The following is a 17,034-nucleotide window of genomic DNA, read 5'->3' as shown; positions in this document are numbered from 1 at the left end:
AAGGAAGGAAGAAAGAAAGAAAGAAAGAAAGAAAGAAAGAAAGAAAGAAAGAAAGAAAGAAAGAAAGGCCAGCCTCCCTAGGATATGATAGGACAAGAAGTAAATGAAGATGATTTGAATCCAACAATAATATATTCTACAGAATTAACCATAATTCTACAGGGAAAGTTACTTTTTAAAAGAATTGATGACTTTTGAGCATTCTTTTTAAGAAAACCAGAACTGGGAAAAGTCTATTAAAATGAAAATGTAATATATTTAAGAAAGACAAATAAATTTGAATAAATTGAAAGAAACATGTAGTTCAGTGCTTACTTACCGAAAGGTTATATTAAGAACAAGAGTACACCCATTATGCCTTTAGAATTCTATCCTAAGTAGCATTAAGAAAATGAAGACAAAGGAACACCTAATTGGTTCAGTGGATTGAAAACCAGGCCTAGAGACAGGAGGTCCTGGTTCCAAATTTAGCCTCAGACACTCCCTAGCTGTATGATCCTTGGCAAGTCACTTAACTCTCATTGCCTAGCCCTAACTGCTCTTCTACCTTGGATCCAATACACAGTATTGAATCTAAGATGGAAGATAAGCATTTTAAAGGGACTTGCTATGTCTTAAAATTGAGGGGCACCACAGTCAGGGATATTCAAATACAAAGATGTGATTAGATGAATGGGAAACTAATAAACTATTAGCCCTTATATGGCTTGGGAAAGGAAAAGTTGTTTGTTTGTTTTAAGATTTTAGCAGGAAATAATTAAATGAATAGGAGATTAGGAAGAGAGTCATATCTCTCTCAAAATATGGAAAGTGATAGACTAGTCTGGTCGACAAGGAAAGAAAGAAGTAAAGATAATGGAATATAATTGTTCCAAGCAAAGCAAACTGCAGATGCCTAGTGCAGATGATTTTTTTTCCTCTGGAGGAAAAAAAACAGCATGGCTTGATGGAGAGAAAATTCAAACTTAAAGATCATAATGGGAATAGATTAAGCATCTCTATTGTTTAATTGAATGAAGTTCAATTAACTAAATGAAAGAGGGTAACAATGGATTAGAAAAAATATATATATATATATGAATTTGTTGCATACAAGAAACATTCTTAAAAGACAGGGATTCATTCAGAATTGAAAGGTGGATTTAGAGTAGAATTTGTTTTATTCCAGGTAATCTGCCAAAAGCAGAAATAACAATAATTTTTTGAGACAAGCCTATAATGAAAATAGGCAATATCAAAACAACAAAATAGGAAAACTACATTGTCTTTAAAAGCACCAGAGATAATGGAACAGTAGCATATTTATGCTAAATGGCAAACTATCAATGCCCATTTGAAAAATACTTAACCATTAATGACAATAAGACATGCAAATTAAAACTAACAAATTACCAAAGATAAAACATGGAGGTGGTAAATTTCAGAGAGGAATTAAAGCATATTACTGTACTCTTGGTAGAGCTTGGTGGATTGATGTAAAAGTTCTGGAAAATGATCTTTAATTCTGTAAGTAAAACTATCAAAAACTATCAAAAAATGGCTTTCACCTTTACCTAGTTGATGCCACTGCTTTGTATTGGTGGGAGATGATGCCAAGAGGTTTTGAGATGAAGAGAAGAGAAGAGAAGAGAGAGCTTCCCCAAGAATTATTACTGATTCAATTTCTGTTCCCCAAATAGAAAGGACTGGGAAGGGTTATACCAGTGCCAAAGCATGGGAATGATCAGAGTACATGTAGGTAGCTGGAGTGCATTGTGGAAAGCCTGAGCATGCCTAGACATGGTGAAATCTCACCAATAAAAATCCTAGGAAATGGAGCCCTACATAGCCAGAGGGAAGTCCAAAGTAGCAAAGCATAAAGATGACCAGACAAGCATTCCTATGAGTCTGTGTGTACTTAGACAGTGTTAACATTCACTGATAAGGGTCCCAAGGTAATAATATGAAATATGCTACAAAAAGAGTTTCTTTAACTATATATGTGTATATTTGTATGTATATTATATCTTTATATATTTGTGTATATATAGATTTGTGTTTATTATACTAGCTCTTTTTATAGTAGCAAAAAAAAAAATGAAAACTAAGGCAGCACCTGTCAACTGGGGAGTGACTAAACAAATTATGACATAAATGTTATAGAATTCTATGGTGTAATAAGAAATAAGGAAAAGGATAATTTCAGAGAAACCTGGAGAGGCTTGTATGAACTGATATAAAGTAAGTAGGACATAAAAGAACAGTTTATATCATAATAACAGTGAAAAGGCAAACAATCTTGAAAGAATAACTGATCAATAGAAAAATCAACCATGATTTTGGCAGAGGACCAGTAATGATTCTGACCAAGAAGTGATAGACTCAACATACAGAATTAAATATGCATTTTTAAAAAATATAACCAGCATGGGGATTTATTCGACTGTGAATATGTTATAAGAATCTTGTTTTTCTTTTCTTTTTTTCCTGAATTGGGATGTCAGGGTAAGAAAGAAAAAATAAATGCTTAATTGAAAAAAATGAAGAAAAGAATAAACATTTAAAAACAGAAAAGTTTCATATAGAGTAGGATTTGAGCTAAGTCTTGAAGGAAATCAAGAGAAAGGGAGCATAGCATTACAAATATGAAGGGACAGCCAGAACAAAAGGCTTGGAGACAGGAATAGCCTTAGTGTTATACGTAGTGTTTGATCCATAGTAATAAATACTTATTAAATGCTTTTTTACATTTATTTATTTATTCATACAAAGGCAAAAACAGAAAGTCCCTTCTCTCAAGTATCTTACAATCTATGAAAGACAGAGCTAGATCATTTTAATAAATAGAAAATCTGAAAATGTTTTTTCATTAATTATAATCTTCATTCTCAATCTTTGCATGCTAAGACATGAGCAAGAGAAATATATGTGTGATTGTCCCTGAGACCCTGAGTAGGTCCCATGTCCTATGTTTTGGGGGGATCTCATCTAGGTGTCATCTAGGTGATGACCCAAGTAGGCATGAGACAAGAGAAACAGGAGCTCCTCTATCAACTAGTGCCAAAGCAAAGTAGCGTAGATACACTGGTAAGAATATCTAATATTTATATAGGACCTTGAAATTTGCCATGCGCTCTACATCCACCTGTTTTATAGATGGGGAAACCAAGATGCAAAGAGTTTAAGGGACTTGCCCAGGGTCATACAATTAGTACACATCTGAGGGAGAGTCCAAACCCAAGTCTCCCAGACTACAAGTCCTGGACTTCATCCACTGTGTTATGCTGACTCTGTAAATAGGGCTGACTTGCAAACCAATGTTAGAAAAACAAAGTAATAAAGACTTTTTCCTTCCCTATCACCACCACCACTCCAATGTGCCCCTCTAGCTTCCTATGTCCCTTTTAGCCCTTTCCCTCCTCCAAGGCTGCAATTCTGACCTGATTTCACCTAAATAAATACTTTAGCAAGGTCAGTACACGCAATGCAATTTACTCCAGGTCTCATACCTCCCTCGAGATGACCACGAGTCCAGGTAATGTGTCACAAGTTGTCCCAATAATGAACAAATCTGGTTTGAGTCTTATTTCAAGCCAGAAATCTGACATGGGAAATAAGGCCACATAGCTATCAAATGTAACGGATAACTTCAACACAAACTTTTGCCCTCCAATGGGATGCTGTCAGAGGTCAGGTGAGCAAGAACTTTTCATTCAATTGATGACTGTCTCACATCTGGCCCACCACCAGAGAGTGAAAGAATAGCCGAAGGGAAGGATTTTCCTTAGAATTAACTTCAATTGTCTATCAGATTCCTCACAAGGAAGCGGTGGGGGGCTGGAAGGGGGTCCATTTTCAGCAATCAACAAGAAAGGGATTTGAAATGCCACTTCTGTAACTCCCATTTTTCACTTGCCTAAATAACTTCCTAAGAGAAAATGGGAGAAAGACGATGCAACACTCTGACTCAACTCAGACAAATGGGAATTGAAAGGAAGCTAGTAAGTAATGGTGGAAAAATCAATAATAATCTAGAAGGCCAAAGGAAAAAAATTAAAGACTTGTGCTGCATGTTACAAATCTGAGACTTCTAAAGTTCCCAGGGTGAACCTAGAGACCTTAGGAGTACATTTTCAGTCATTCATCATCTCCAAGAAGGGTATTTTCCACAGCCCAGTGGCAGGAATGAGTTGTCTATAAGGGAGTCAGGGAAGAATGATTAGATCTAAGGCAAGAAAGCATAGACATAAAAAGAAATAAAATTTTTATATGGTTAGCATATAAGGGTTAGAACTCTTTGTTGATTCATTTAAGGGGGAAAGAAGTAATAATGGCATTGTGTTAAATATTCTTCTTTCTACATATCCAAAAACTTCTCTGCTCTTTTTGAAAATGTGGGCATTTTAAGTTGTATTATCTCTGTTTTCCTTAAGAGGTTTGGTTTATCCCCATTCTTCTCAGAAAGGCTTGTTCTAAGTGCAAAAGGCCTTAAAGGGAAGGGGGACCATGAGAAGAACTGAAAAGAAAGTCATTTTAAGGCTGATTTCCATCAGCATGCACATCACTTATTAGGGCAGAAATGATTTCATGGAGAAACAGTTGGGATTTCTTGAGTCAATGATTTCTAGATATACTACTATGAAGGATTCAAAACAATTTCCCACTTTTCTACAATGTTCAGTCATTACACTAAGCCAGCCAAAAATTTCAAGTGTTTAGCATTTGTTTTATACTTTCTTAGATGCTGCTTGGGAAAAAGTACTTGAAGAGGGAGCTAAAGACCAAGATTCCTTAGATTGATCAAAAATGAACTTTTTTCCTGCAAATTTCTCCGTGATGTTTCCATATTAACTCATTGTTTATAGAAACAACAAAGTCATCAGTCATCATCCCCTAGGCCAGAAAGTAAATGTTTTAAGTTGTAAGAGAGAGGATAAATGGAAAAAATCTGGGAAATAAATCAATTATTGACAATTGACAACAACCAAACACAACAACAAACCAAGTCAGGTTTTACTAAATGTGTTAAATTTAGATTATCAACAAAATGAATTGTGATAATAAGACTATGAAGAACTGTGGCTATTTACTAAGTCTGTGTATTTTGAATTAAGATCTTTATTATTTTTATTGCTAACTAAATCCCCAAAGACTAAAAAAAATATTCAGAGCTCTCTTAAACCATATATCATAAAGGATTTCCCACACTCAGCAAACCTTTGGGAGCTGAGTCTAAAATAGGAGTTGATAACCTTCCAAAAATAATGCTCAAGTCACTTTCATTGAATCTGGTGTCAAAAGTCCTGGATTCAAATCCTAGTTGTGACACATTCAAAAGCTATGTGACCCAGGACAAGTCACTGGAACTCCTTGGACCTCAGTTTCCTGAACTATAAAAGGGAGATAATAATATTTGTTTCATCTGCCTCATACAGTTGTTATCAAGAAAGGAACTGTGAACATCAAAGGGCTATATGTATATCAATTAGTAGTAGTAGTAGTAGTAGTAGTAGTAGTAGTAGTAGTTATGCTTCTGTCAAACTAATCATACATACAGGTCAGATCATGTCATGCCTTTGCTCAAAAATTCCCAAAGGGTCCCTGTGGCCTGACAATTAAAGTATGAATTTACTAGCCAGGCTTTAAAGGATCACCATAATCTGACATCTCCTTCCAAACCATGCTTCAACCAAACTGAAATACTTACTATTCCCTAAATATATACTATCTTTTCCTAAATCTATGCCAGAAATGTCCTCCTCCTTTTTTCCCATGGGGCAAGTGCCATTCCAACAAGAAGCTTTCCCTCATGCTTTAGTTTGTGAACTTACTATGTATGATTTTGTATTATAGTTGTTTGCCATACTTCAAACTTCCTAATAGACTGTGAACTAATTCCCAAGAGCGAGGGATAGTGTCTTCTTAAAGATAGCTACCTGAGCACCCAGTCCAGTGTTCTATATCCAGTGAATACCTTCCAATTACTTAACTTGAATTTATTCAAGTTAACAAATATTTAGAATATTGATGGCATAGTAATAGGAAAGTTTGAAGGCAGCAGAAGTTTAGGGGGAAAGATAATGAATTTGTTTTGGGATGTGTTGACTTCAAGATCTCTACTGGACATCTAGTAGATAAGAGTTCTGGGCATATAGTCAGAAAGACTCCTTCCTCTTCAATGGTTCAAATCCAGACTCAAATACTTACAAGCTGTATGACCCTGGGCAAGTCACTTAATCCTGTTTGCCTCCATTTTCTCATCTCCAGAATGAGCTGGAGAAGGAAACAGCAAACCATTCCAGTATCTTTGTCAGGAAAACCCAAGCGGAGTCACTAAAGAGTCAGACCATGACCAAAAAAAACCCAACAACAACAAAATTGGACATCTTCAAGATGATGGAAAAGCAACTGAAGATGGACCCACTTTTGTTTTGGGTAGTATTTCATATTATAGAGAGAAAAGCTATGGAAACACAGTTTTGGTTGTCTGGCAATAAAAGAAAACAATGTCTATTCCAATACATAAAATATGAAGAGAGCTTTAGACAATTTTGCTCCTCTTAGCAATACAATGATCCAGGACAATTCTAAGGAACTTAGGACAATAAAATGCTATTCACCTCCAAAGGAAGAACTATTGGAGTAAGAATGCAGACGAAAACAAAATTGTTCACTTTAGTTTAGATGGGTTTTTATTTGGTGGTTTTGGTTTTAGATGAGTATTGTCTTACAAGAATGAACAATATAGAAATATTTTATGCATGATACATGATAATTTATGTCTAACCTAAATAGAATTGCTTACTAGCTCTGGGAAGAGGGAGAGGGAGAGGGAGAGGGAGAGGGGGAGAGAGAGAGAGAGAGAGAGAGAGAGAGAGAGAGAGAGAGAATGAATTTGGATCATATCACTTCAGAAAATTTATGTGGAAAGTTATTACATGTAATTTGTAAAATCAAATTGAAAAAAATACATACTATCATTTGCTTAAGTACACTTTCTTGGTGAGGACCCATTTCCTCCTCAGGACAAGCCCATTATCCTTTGACAAAACTAATCATCAGGATCATTTTCCTGATATTAAGCATCAATTTGCCTCTATGGAATTTTTACCTGTTCCTCCAATTTCTGACTTCTCAATCCAAACAAAACAACTGTAATTTTTCTACATGAACCTTTTGGTACTAGAAGATGACTCTCAAGTCCCTCCACTCCCCACCCTTCAACACTTCTCCAAACTAATCATCTTTAGCTCCTTTAATTAGTTCTCATATGACACAATAGCAAGCTTGACCTGGCCTTGACCAATTATTGATAACCATTAAAATGTATGTTTCTTACATCTTATTCCCTCAAGATCTGACCCTTTAAGTCTTAATGATTAATTGGTACTAATACACCCAGAGATCAGTACTCACTTAGCTTGTGAGCACTGCCAGGTAACATAGTTGTATTTCATAAGGGGCTTTCTGGAAATAGTACGTTAAATGAAAGGGTGAATTCTGATGGTAGGAATTTTAGGTACTGCATTGGGTTAGTTTGGTGGCAGAGAGGATAGAGTAGTGGGTCTAGAGTCAGAAAGACTCATCTTCCTGAATTCAAATCCAGACTCACATATTAACTCTCTGTGTGACCTTGGGCAAATCGCTTGCCCCAGTTTGCCTCAGTTTCCTCATCTGTAAAATGAACTGGAAAAATAAATGACAAACCACTCCAGCATCTTTGCCAAGAAAACCACAGGTGGAGGGAGCCTTGAAGAGTCAAACATGACTAAAAACGGTGGAACAACAACATTCATTTAGTGGGTAAAGCTTTAACTAGGAGAGAGAAATGGTGACCTTGTCTCCAGATCCTGAATTTACAGGTGGCTACCATAGTTATAGTCTTTCAGCAACTCAAAAAACGTGAAAGCTTAGAAGCTGGTTAGCATAAATGATTAATATGGGGAATTACTAGATGTCAAGCTGGAATGCCTCCTCTCCCTCCTGCTTCCATAACCTACATCAGATTTGTGCCATTCTTTGTCATTCCCTCTCAGTGCAGTGTCCTGACTGCCTCAGCTGTGCTGCATGCTTTCTATGTGTTACTTGCCCCAGGACCAGTATGCACTAGATGAAAAAATTTCTAGTTAGGGAGATGCCAATCGCATAAATAATTGGAGCCCAGGCAGACTGGTTAATGCCCCTGTAGATCATACTATCTGTAGGGCTGACCACAACCACAGTATTAAATTTTCCTGCACTGCTACCACCTTAGTCTTCGACAGCAATGTTTCTACACAATTAAGGAAGAGGGAAAACTATAATTACAACTAGATGAGAAAAAGCAAGAGATATCCAAGGCACAGGCCAAGAGATAGCCCCACCCCACTCCAACAGGCCCTTTCCAAAGCAGAAAGCCCTTTACCAAAAATGCCAGCCATGCTTCCAAATCCTTTGGTGCTTCCCCTTCACAAATCACATAGAGTGAAATCTCAGGAAGAAGAGGCAGTGGCTTATCTCAGTTTTAGTATTGCAGCTTGTCACCTCTTTGGAGAGTCTCCCTGCTCTAGGCAGACATGCCTTCAAAAGTGACCCTCTAAATATGAAAACCAAGGCAATCCTTTCTCCCTCGCCACCTCTAGCCCACCTCCTCTACAAATCCAGTGATGATGACCGGATGGGACACAGTCAGTCCCAACTGTTGATTTGTGTGAAACCGACTAAAGGGATCAAAGCTGTGAGTTCAAAAAGGACTTTCTCTTTGTGGGTTAGTAGAAAAGATGTAAGGGCCCCCCTGAGCCTTGCAGATCAAAAACCAAATTGGTATATGAGATGCTAGTTCTGTGGAGGGCTTTCACAGACCCCCACAGGCTCTACCTCCCACTCTTAGACAGCTCTGTGGATTTATTTTCCATCTCTACCTCTGGTAATCGACAAAGTGGTCATTTCCCTTCTTTTTCAGATTTAAAGTCCTATATTGTCTCCAAAGTTATCCTTTGAATACGCAGGGAGGAGAAAAGGTTTTTGAGGACATTGGTGCATTGTTCTTGTTTTCATTGAAACTAGGGAAGCATCAGTAGGCCCAGCTAGAGGCTAGGCATTCTTGGCAGTCTCTTATTGTTCCTGGATGTTCTGGCTCCCAGGGGAAGAATTCCCATGTAAGCTATTGCAGCCGGCTTCTGATAAATGAGTCTTAGCTGGCAGGCCACTGAGTGCATTGTACAAAAAGAAAACAAAACCCAAAGTCCTCTGACTCAACACAGGTACATCCGCAGTAATCCTTTGCTGAAACATCAAGGAGCAACACCAAAACTGACTGTCACCTTTCGTCCTTTGAGAAGCTGTTGTTTCAGCGGAGGGTGAAGCTTCATGTCCTTGGCTGGCTTTTGTTCCTTTTGGAATCCTTGCCTTTGTTCTACTAGGTTCTGATAGTCACTATTATGTGAAGGCAGATTGCAGGAAGCCTGACACATTATATTACTTCAACCAACAGATAATCAGATGCCATCTTCTTTATGTTACATAAAAAGAGTTCAGATTCGAACAAAAGCATATTTCTGTAGTGTTCATTGGTTCCTTCAGAGCCGTTATCCCTGGACACAAAGGGGTACAGATCCTTAAGTCCTAGAATTGGGGATCTCATGAGCACAATTTTCGTCTTTTCTTCCAGACATCTGGACCACGCTTGCATCCCAACGAGATTTTGCCCACAGATCAGCTATTTGAGGCCCCTGTGGGATGTGGTCTGCAAATTGGATTACAGACTAGGTTTACATATCAAGGGAATTGAAGTACAGGATAGAAGTTAGTGGCTTATTGCAGAAACAGAGAGATATGCTTCTGTGACTTTTTTATGGGGATATTTTTTAAAAGCAATAAATATCGGCAAACTTCTTGGGGAAAAAATTTACATTGTGCCTTGTGTATTTCTTGATTTATTTTTTGGTGAATGCTGATTGTGGTTGGGATTGTTCAGGATATAAATGGATACACGGGACCTGCTCAGAAGCCCTTTGATTTAAGTCAGATGAAACAATTCAGACACAAGCATTTCATTCATATAATCCAACACCCCGAGAAGGGACTTAAAAATAAACTGCAAGATCCTTTGTGTGTTTTTCCATTTCACAGTTTGAAAGTTGATGGATAGGATCTATTAGCATCCCTGAAAGGTTTCAGAAAAAGAGATGGTTTCCTGGAGGAATCAGAAAGATGACAATGGGTAGCCTGTACTAAGCAGAATAATTGCTAACATAAGTATACTGTAGATAAAATCTTATGGATAAGAGTGGAAAATAAGAGGGAAAGGCATGAAAAATTGCAGTAAAATAACTCCAGAAATATATGTAAGATTTGAGACCTGAAGATGAGATTTGAAGAGGAGAGAATAAGCATCATTATCAGAGAACATGGTAGTCTGGTGGCAAAAATGACCACAAGTAGAATATACTGGAATACAAAGATACAAGAAACAAAAAGACCAGTAAGGTTGGAAGGGGCTTAAAATGAGAAGACCTGGGACACTCCAAGTCATTTGCTTAAAGGGAGTAAAAAATTATTTGGGTAACTTCTATGTTGCTAGACTCAGAGTCAGGAAGATCTTAGTTCAAATCCTGCCTCAGTTACTTACTTGTCTCTGTATCCCTATGCAAGTCACTTAACCTTCCTTAGCCTTAGGTTCCTGATCTATCCCCCAAATTGAGAAAATAAGAGCACCCTTACTCCCAGGGTTGTTTTAAGCATCAAATGAGCTAATATGTGAAACACTTTGTAAGCCTTAAAGCAGTCTAAGTACCTATTATATTATTATTAAGTCTTCAACCTATTTTGAAGGATAAATTTAAAAGTTTGAATTAGGGAGAGTAGAGGTTAGAGGAAAAAAGAAACAAAAACTTCAAAAATCAGTTGTAATTTAATAGAATATTAGTTTTGATCACGAAGCTATATGTAGACAACCTAGAAAAAAATTAAAAAGGTAAATGACTAAATTTCATCTACTTATGGTAAATTGAAGAGTTTGTAGATAGATTGGACTAGACCCTAAAAATGTACCTCTAAAACTGACTAACAAAGAACTTTTTAAAAAAAATACTATATAGGGCAGCTGGGTAGCTCAGTGGAGTGAGAGTCAGGCCTAGAGACAGGAGGTCCTGGGTTCAAACCCGGCCTCAGCCACTTCCCAGCTGTGTGACCCTGGGCAAGTCACTTGACCCCCATTGCCCACCCTTACCAATCTTCCACCTATGAGACAATACACCAAAGTACAAGGGTTTAAAAAAAATACTATATATGTTAGAAATAGATTTTGAGTGATGTATGTAGAACCCAGTGAAATTGCTTGTCAACTCTGGGATGGGGGAGGGAAAAGGGAAGGAGTCAACAAGAATCATGGAACCATGGAAAAAATATAAAAATTTAAAAATACCATATATGTATGTTTTATACCAGTTGTATATTGATAAAAAGTATTAGTCCTTAGACATTTAGGGAGTACAATTAATACAGTTTCAGTACCGGAGTCAGAACTGGAATTCAAATTTGAATTCAGATACTTCCTAGCTGTATGATCCTGGGCAAATACTTAACTCTGATCACCTAGCCCTTACCACTCTTTTGTCTTATAATTGATACTGACAGGAGGTAAAAGTTTTTTACTTAATTAATCAAAAGTATCAGTCCTGTCCAATAACAGAATAATATGATTATATATTATATTATGTTATCATACAATTTTGTATAGTGTTTTATAAAGTAATTATGATCAAATTATCAATTACTATATCCACATATATTTATCTGACCTGGATTTCCCCCTGTAGCACTCCCCTTACCCTCCCAAGAGCTGGTTCTTGTGGTAAGGATTGTTTTTTAAGGAAAGAAAAAAGAGAGGCACCATTTTTCATTGTCTTTGTTTCTCCGGAGTCTTGAGTAGTTGCTTAACAGATGTTTTTTGAATTTTGTTGAATTGAAAGAATAGGACTTTGTCCCACTTATCTCCTTTGTGCTCATTTTTTTCATAAAGTTTGGTAGAAGCCTTAAGCTTCTATATCTTCTATATCAACTTTTAATGACTAAAACTCCTCCTAGGTCAGTAATTCTTTTTTTTTTTACCCTTAATTTTTGTGTATTGTCTTATAGGTGGAAGAGTGGTAAGGGTGGGCAATGGGGGTCAAGTGACTTGCCCAGGGTCACACAGCTGGGAAGTGGCTGAGGCCGGGTTTGAACCCAGGACCTCCTGTCTCTAGGCCTGACTCTCACTCCACTGAGCTACCCAGCTGCCCCTAGGTCAGTAGTTCTTAATCTGTGGTCTGTGAACTCCTTGTGCTGTTTTTTTAAAATAACTATAAGTACTTCAGTATAATTCATTTCCTTTGTGTCTTATTCTCATCCTTTATACATTAAGAACATTATCCTGAAAAGGGATTACATGGGTTTCAACAGACTGTCAAAAATATTCACGACAGAAAAAAATGATTAAGAACCCCGTTCTAGGACCTTCAAAGGCAGTCTTTCTCCCCTGAAGTTTGTTCTAATTCCAGAAAGTCCTCAAGGTTGCACCATTGCTATTTTGTAGACCCGATATACACATTTAAAATTAAGATGAAAAATCAAACATAATCCAGACAACTAAGATCCATTCTCAATAACTATCTAATCAATGAGTCAAATGTTTGAGGGCTATCTAAATTCCACAATTCTCCATATCATCCTTCATTCATAGATATTAATACCACAGTAATGAAGTGTAAGTATTTGCTTGCTGGAGTCACTATTTTAGCCATAGTTTCTTTTGAAAGTTTTATTCACCTAATATAGTGAACATATTTGTTGCTAGATGATTTTCCCATAAACTGAACTAATAAACTTATTTGATTTATTTTATTTTACTCATATCATTATAGAAAGCAACAAAATAGAATCCTGTTTTGAAGTGAATCTTTTTCATAATTTTTATCTCCTTTCAACCTTGCAGATATTTGCCTGAGATCATGAATGATGGGCTGACCAACCAGATCAATAATCCGGAAGTAGATGTAGACATCACTAGACCAGACACCTTCATAAGACAACAGATCATGGCCCTGCGAGTGATGACCAACAAGTTAAAAAATGCATACAATGGAAATGATGTGAATTTCCAAGACACGAGTAAGCAGTCAGCTTTTAAAAATCAAAGTTTGGGTTCTCTTAGAAACTCTGATTTAATGGGATCATATTTCAAAATTACCACAAAAATTTTTTCTTGGGCAGAAATAAACATTGTCATTTAGACAACTGATAAAATAGCACATTCACTTTAGAATATTGTTAACTTACATTCAGCATACCTAAAAAAAGAGAGAAGTAGAATTGGAAAGTCAGATCCTCTTGACACTATATCTGACTACTAACCAAGTGACTTTGCTTATTTTCCCACCAAATATCCATGCTGATAGAAATGGTTCTTCATTGGTGCAATATCACATATAAGGATTTTTGTAGAGTTAGAAATTTTGCATCAGAAATGTTCAGAATGTTTTGGATATCTTAGCTGTGTGACCTTGAGCAAGTCACTTAACTCCCATTTTCTAGCCATTATCGCTCTTCTGTCTTGGACCTAACACACAGCATTGATTCTAAGACAAAAAGTAAGTTTAAAAAAAAAAAAAGGTTCTGGACATACACTCACTAGAAACTAACACCTGAAACCAGGTATTGTCAAGATGTTATCAAAAGTACGGAGAAAATATCTTTTGAAAACATATGAGCCACTCAAAAGAGCAAATAATCATGCAAATGAACTCTCGAACGTTAGTTGTTCTCTTGTTAGCAGTGACTGTAATTTGGTCACCGAAGCAAAAGATTATATTTGCATGTGTGAATTAATGAGATAGAAAGAAACAAGTTACAGATGGAGGATATTAAGTCATTTCCCTCTTAGCTATCATCCTACAGAGTTGTCCCTTGCAGTACATTTTTAGTGCTTTATTCAGTATAATTTTAAATAACTCCAACAATTACATTTCTATAGACAGGATATTCTGCCATCTGACAGAATCTGTAACTATGGTGGGTTTTTTCTGTTATAATAAGCCTGAAGTTTGTCTTGTCAAGATCATCCTACTACTTCTTAAAAAAATGTGTCCTCAAAGGTCTCCCTATATTCCAGGCACTGTACTCAGTGCCAGGGATTCAAAGAAAGGCAAAAACAGACCCCATCCTCAAGAAACGCATCTCTTAGTGGAGAAAAGAACCTGTAAACAACAATATATGTTCAAGAAAGGCACATAATAAACTGGAGTTAATTTCACAGTGAAAGCACTGGTATGTGTGACTAATTCAAGGTATCATAAGTAAAATGAACTGATCACAAATACTTTCTGTCTCTGGAACCCAAAAATGAAGATTTGATTAATAATATAGCTGAGTTAAACAACAACAAAGAAACTGAGTCAGAGAGAGGCTAAATGACTTCCTAAATGTAATACCATGAGTGATTAAGGTAGTATTGACACGTTATCAAAAGTATGAAGAAAATATCTTTTGAAAACATGTGAACCACAAAAAAAGAGCAAATAATCGTGTTAACTATCTCTTGAACTCGAGATGTACTCTTGTCAGTAGTGACCCTGTAATTTGGACACCAGAACAAAACTCCAAACTTGCATGTGTGAATTAATGAGGCAGAAATATAATAATTAACAGAGTCCAGATCGTTCCGTTGTCTGGCATATCTAGGGAACATCAGATTAAAATTCCAGTTAACTAAACTTTCATGTTAGGGGCTGTACCTCTCTCGTCTTTCCCTTGTTCTCCCACAAAAACAAGGGTTGGAATTTACACCTATAAATTGCAACTTTGGTAAAAGATCTAACCCTGTCCTCCCCAAGCAGAAATAATAAATAACAAACCTCAAACAAATTCTGCCCTAGATTAGTCCGACTCTTCTGGTTTAGCTTCTACATAGTGCCAGGTGCAAGTTTGGAGATTTGTCAAGCCACGTGTCAGAAATTCTGATTTCTAGATATTGAGCTTTCCTCCTGCCATCAGACAAAGTTCTAGATAACAGCTTTCACTGAAGATCAGTCACTTAAGGACTGTTGCATTTATATGACTTTTATCTTAACTCATTGCAAGTGTGCTTGCTACTTCTTTCTGGTATTTACGAGCTGAGACAAGATTGCCATGTTCTTGGTTTTATCTCTCGAGGCCTGTTTGCAAAAAGGATATGACCTGATGCACTTAGATGCACAGCTCTAAATAGCATTGCCTGTTTTGGCTTCTATCTCAAGCTCAAAACCATTATCACATTTTATAGCTATCATAACCCTTGTTGCTTTTGACATTTCTGCTTTATCACTTATTCTTGCCCTCTTGAATACCTGTATCCATGATTAGTTTTCTCAAAGAGATGTGGCTTTCATTTTTTTCCAACTGGAATTTCCTTTCTTTATTTGCTGCTAACATTTTTTTTAATATTCTAAATCTCTTTTAATAATAGCTATGTAAAGGTTATAATACTTCTTGCCCCTACTAGTCTTCAAAACAATTCCCCTATCAATTTAGTATCTCTAAATTTAATTAATGTGCTCTTTTAACCCTCACATGGATCAGAACTGATAAACCAGAGTAAATGTTAAGGATATAGGAGAGCATTTTCAAATGACATGATCTGATATTTAAATGTTCCATTTCAAAGAAATGTGTTTCTCTCCCGACTGACCATTTGAAACGTATTAGGGGCATGAAAGGAAAGCTCAGTTTCCTAATCTGTAAAATGAAGGAGAAAGCCCAAAATTATAACCCTCTGATCCTAACCAATATTCTATACTGGAGTATAGCTGTTAGCAACCACCAAGTAAGGAGATGATGACATTATCTCAGAAACAGCTCAGACAGTTAACATCATCAGGCATTAGGTAGAGAAAAGAAGCAGTTCATTTTATCCATATTGGGCATTGGGCATAGAATCAGTGCGAAAATAGGATTTATCAATAAGTGGATAACAAGGAAGTGGATGTTCCATGTAAAGAAGGTTAATGTAGCATTTGTTAAGGAGGGATGTTGAGTGAAGGAGCTGCTCACTGGGGCTTTGGAACTGAAAGGGGTGCATATGGTAGACAAGGAAATGGAAAAAGAGTACTGGTAAAGAGGTTGTCCAAGACAAAGAATGAGACTAGGGCTCCAAACACAGAAACAGGTAAGACTGAACTGAACAATTTTATTCATTAAAAGGAGAGTTGTCCCCCAGACCAGGAACTATTTGTTTCTTGACCCAGTTATTTCTTTTGGACCAGACATGAGATAGATTTATATAATGTATGCTTTCCCTTTGCATGTTTCATTTAAATACTTTCTCATAACATTCCTTTAAGAAAAGATGATGTCTTTTTAAAATGCTGTTAATGACTTTTTCCAAAGAAAAAGAGGCATGTCTGTGTCTGTGTGTGAGTGGGGGGGGCGGTATTAATGTAATGGGTATGCTTTAGAGTCACTCTACAGGGACCTGCTCTGTCCCTGCCTATAAAGAGGACTTAGGACAGATGACTGTCACTTACTAGCACTTTGTCACTAACAGATACATCCCTGGCCCTTTATCTAATTGAAACTGCCAGGAATAACTTGTCACTTATTGGCTCAGCTCTTACCCATTGACTACTCTTGCGCTTTTAAAATCCTACCTATTCTTTCCAGCACTCAAAACTAAAAGTCATAGCTTTAAAAAAAAGTTGAATTAAATTAGTAAAAGCATGATAAAATCGAGAAGTTGGCTGTATCATAAAATGAAAAAAAATTACATTCCAGGCATTTCTGAGTTTCAACTCCCAAAGCAAACCTCCAATTCTGTTTGTAAGCCTTTTTAAAAAGTTCTCTTCAGTCTTCTGAATTATAAGAGGTAGATGGAAGGAAGGAAGGAAGGGAGAGAGAGAGAGAGACAGAGAGAGAGACAGAGAGAGAGAGAGAGAGAGAGACAGAGAGAGAGACAGAGACAGAGAGAGAGACAGAGAGAGAGACAGAGAGAGAGACAGAGAGAGAGACAGAGAGAGAGACAGAGAGGCGGGGAGAGGGAGGGAGGAAGGGAGGAAAGGAGGAAGG

The 17,034-nt window shown here is 36.9% G+C and overlaps 1 protein-coding gene across 1 annotated transcript in view; it reads left to right on the top strand.

Moving 5' to 3' along the window:
• Positions 1–17,034, top strand: part of GPC6 (glypican 6) — a 1,283,983-nt gene that overhangs the window by 1,264,583 nt on the left and 2,366 nt on the right. The window contains exon 8 of the mRNA XM_044670573.1: positions 12,932–13,107. Within this exon, the coding sequence (XP_044526508.1) occupies positions 12,932–13,107 (176 nt within the window). The remainder of the gene's footprint in view (positions 1–12,931; positions 13,108–17,034) is intronic.

This window comes from Gracilinanus agilis, chromosome 3 (assembly GCF_016433145.1).
Source record: "Gracilinanus agilis isolate LMUSP501 chromosome 3, AgileGrace, whole genome shotgun sequence".
NCBI lineage: Eukaryota > Metazoa > Chordata > Mammalia > Didelphimorphia > Didelphidae > Gracilinanus > Gracilinanus agilis.
This window is presented reverse-complemented; position numbering and strand designations above follow the sequence as displayed.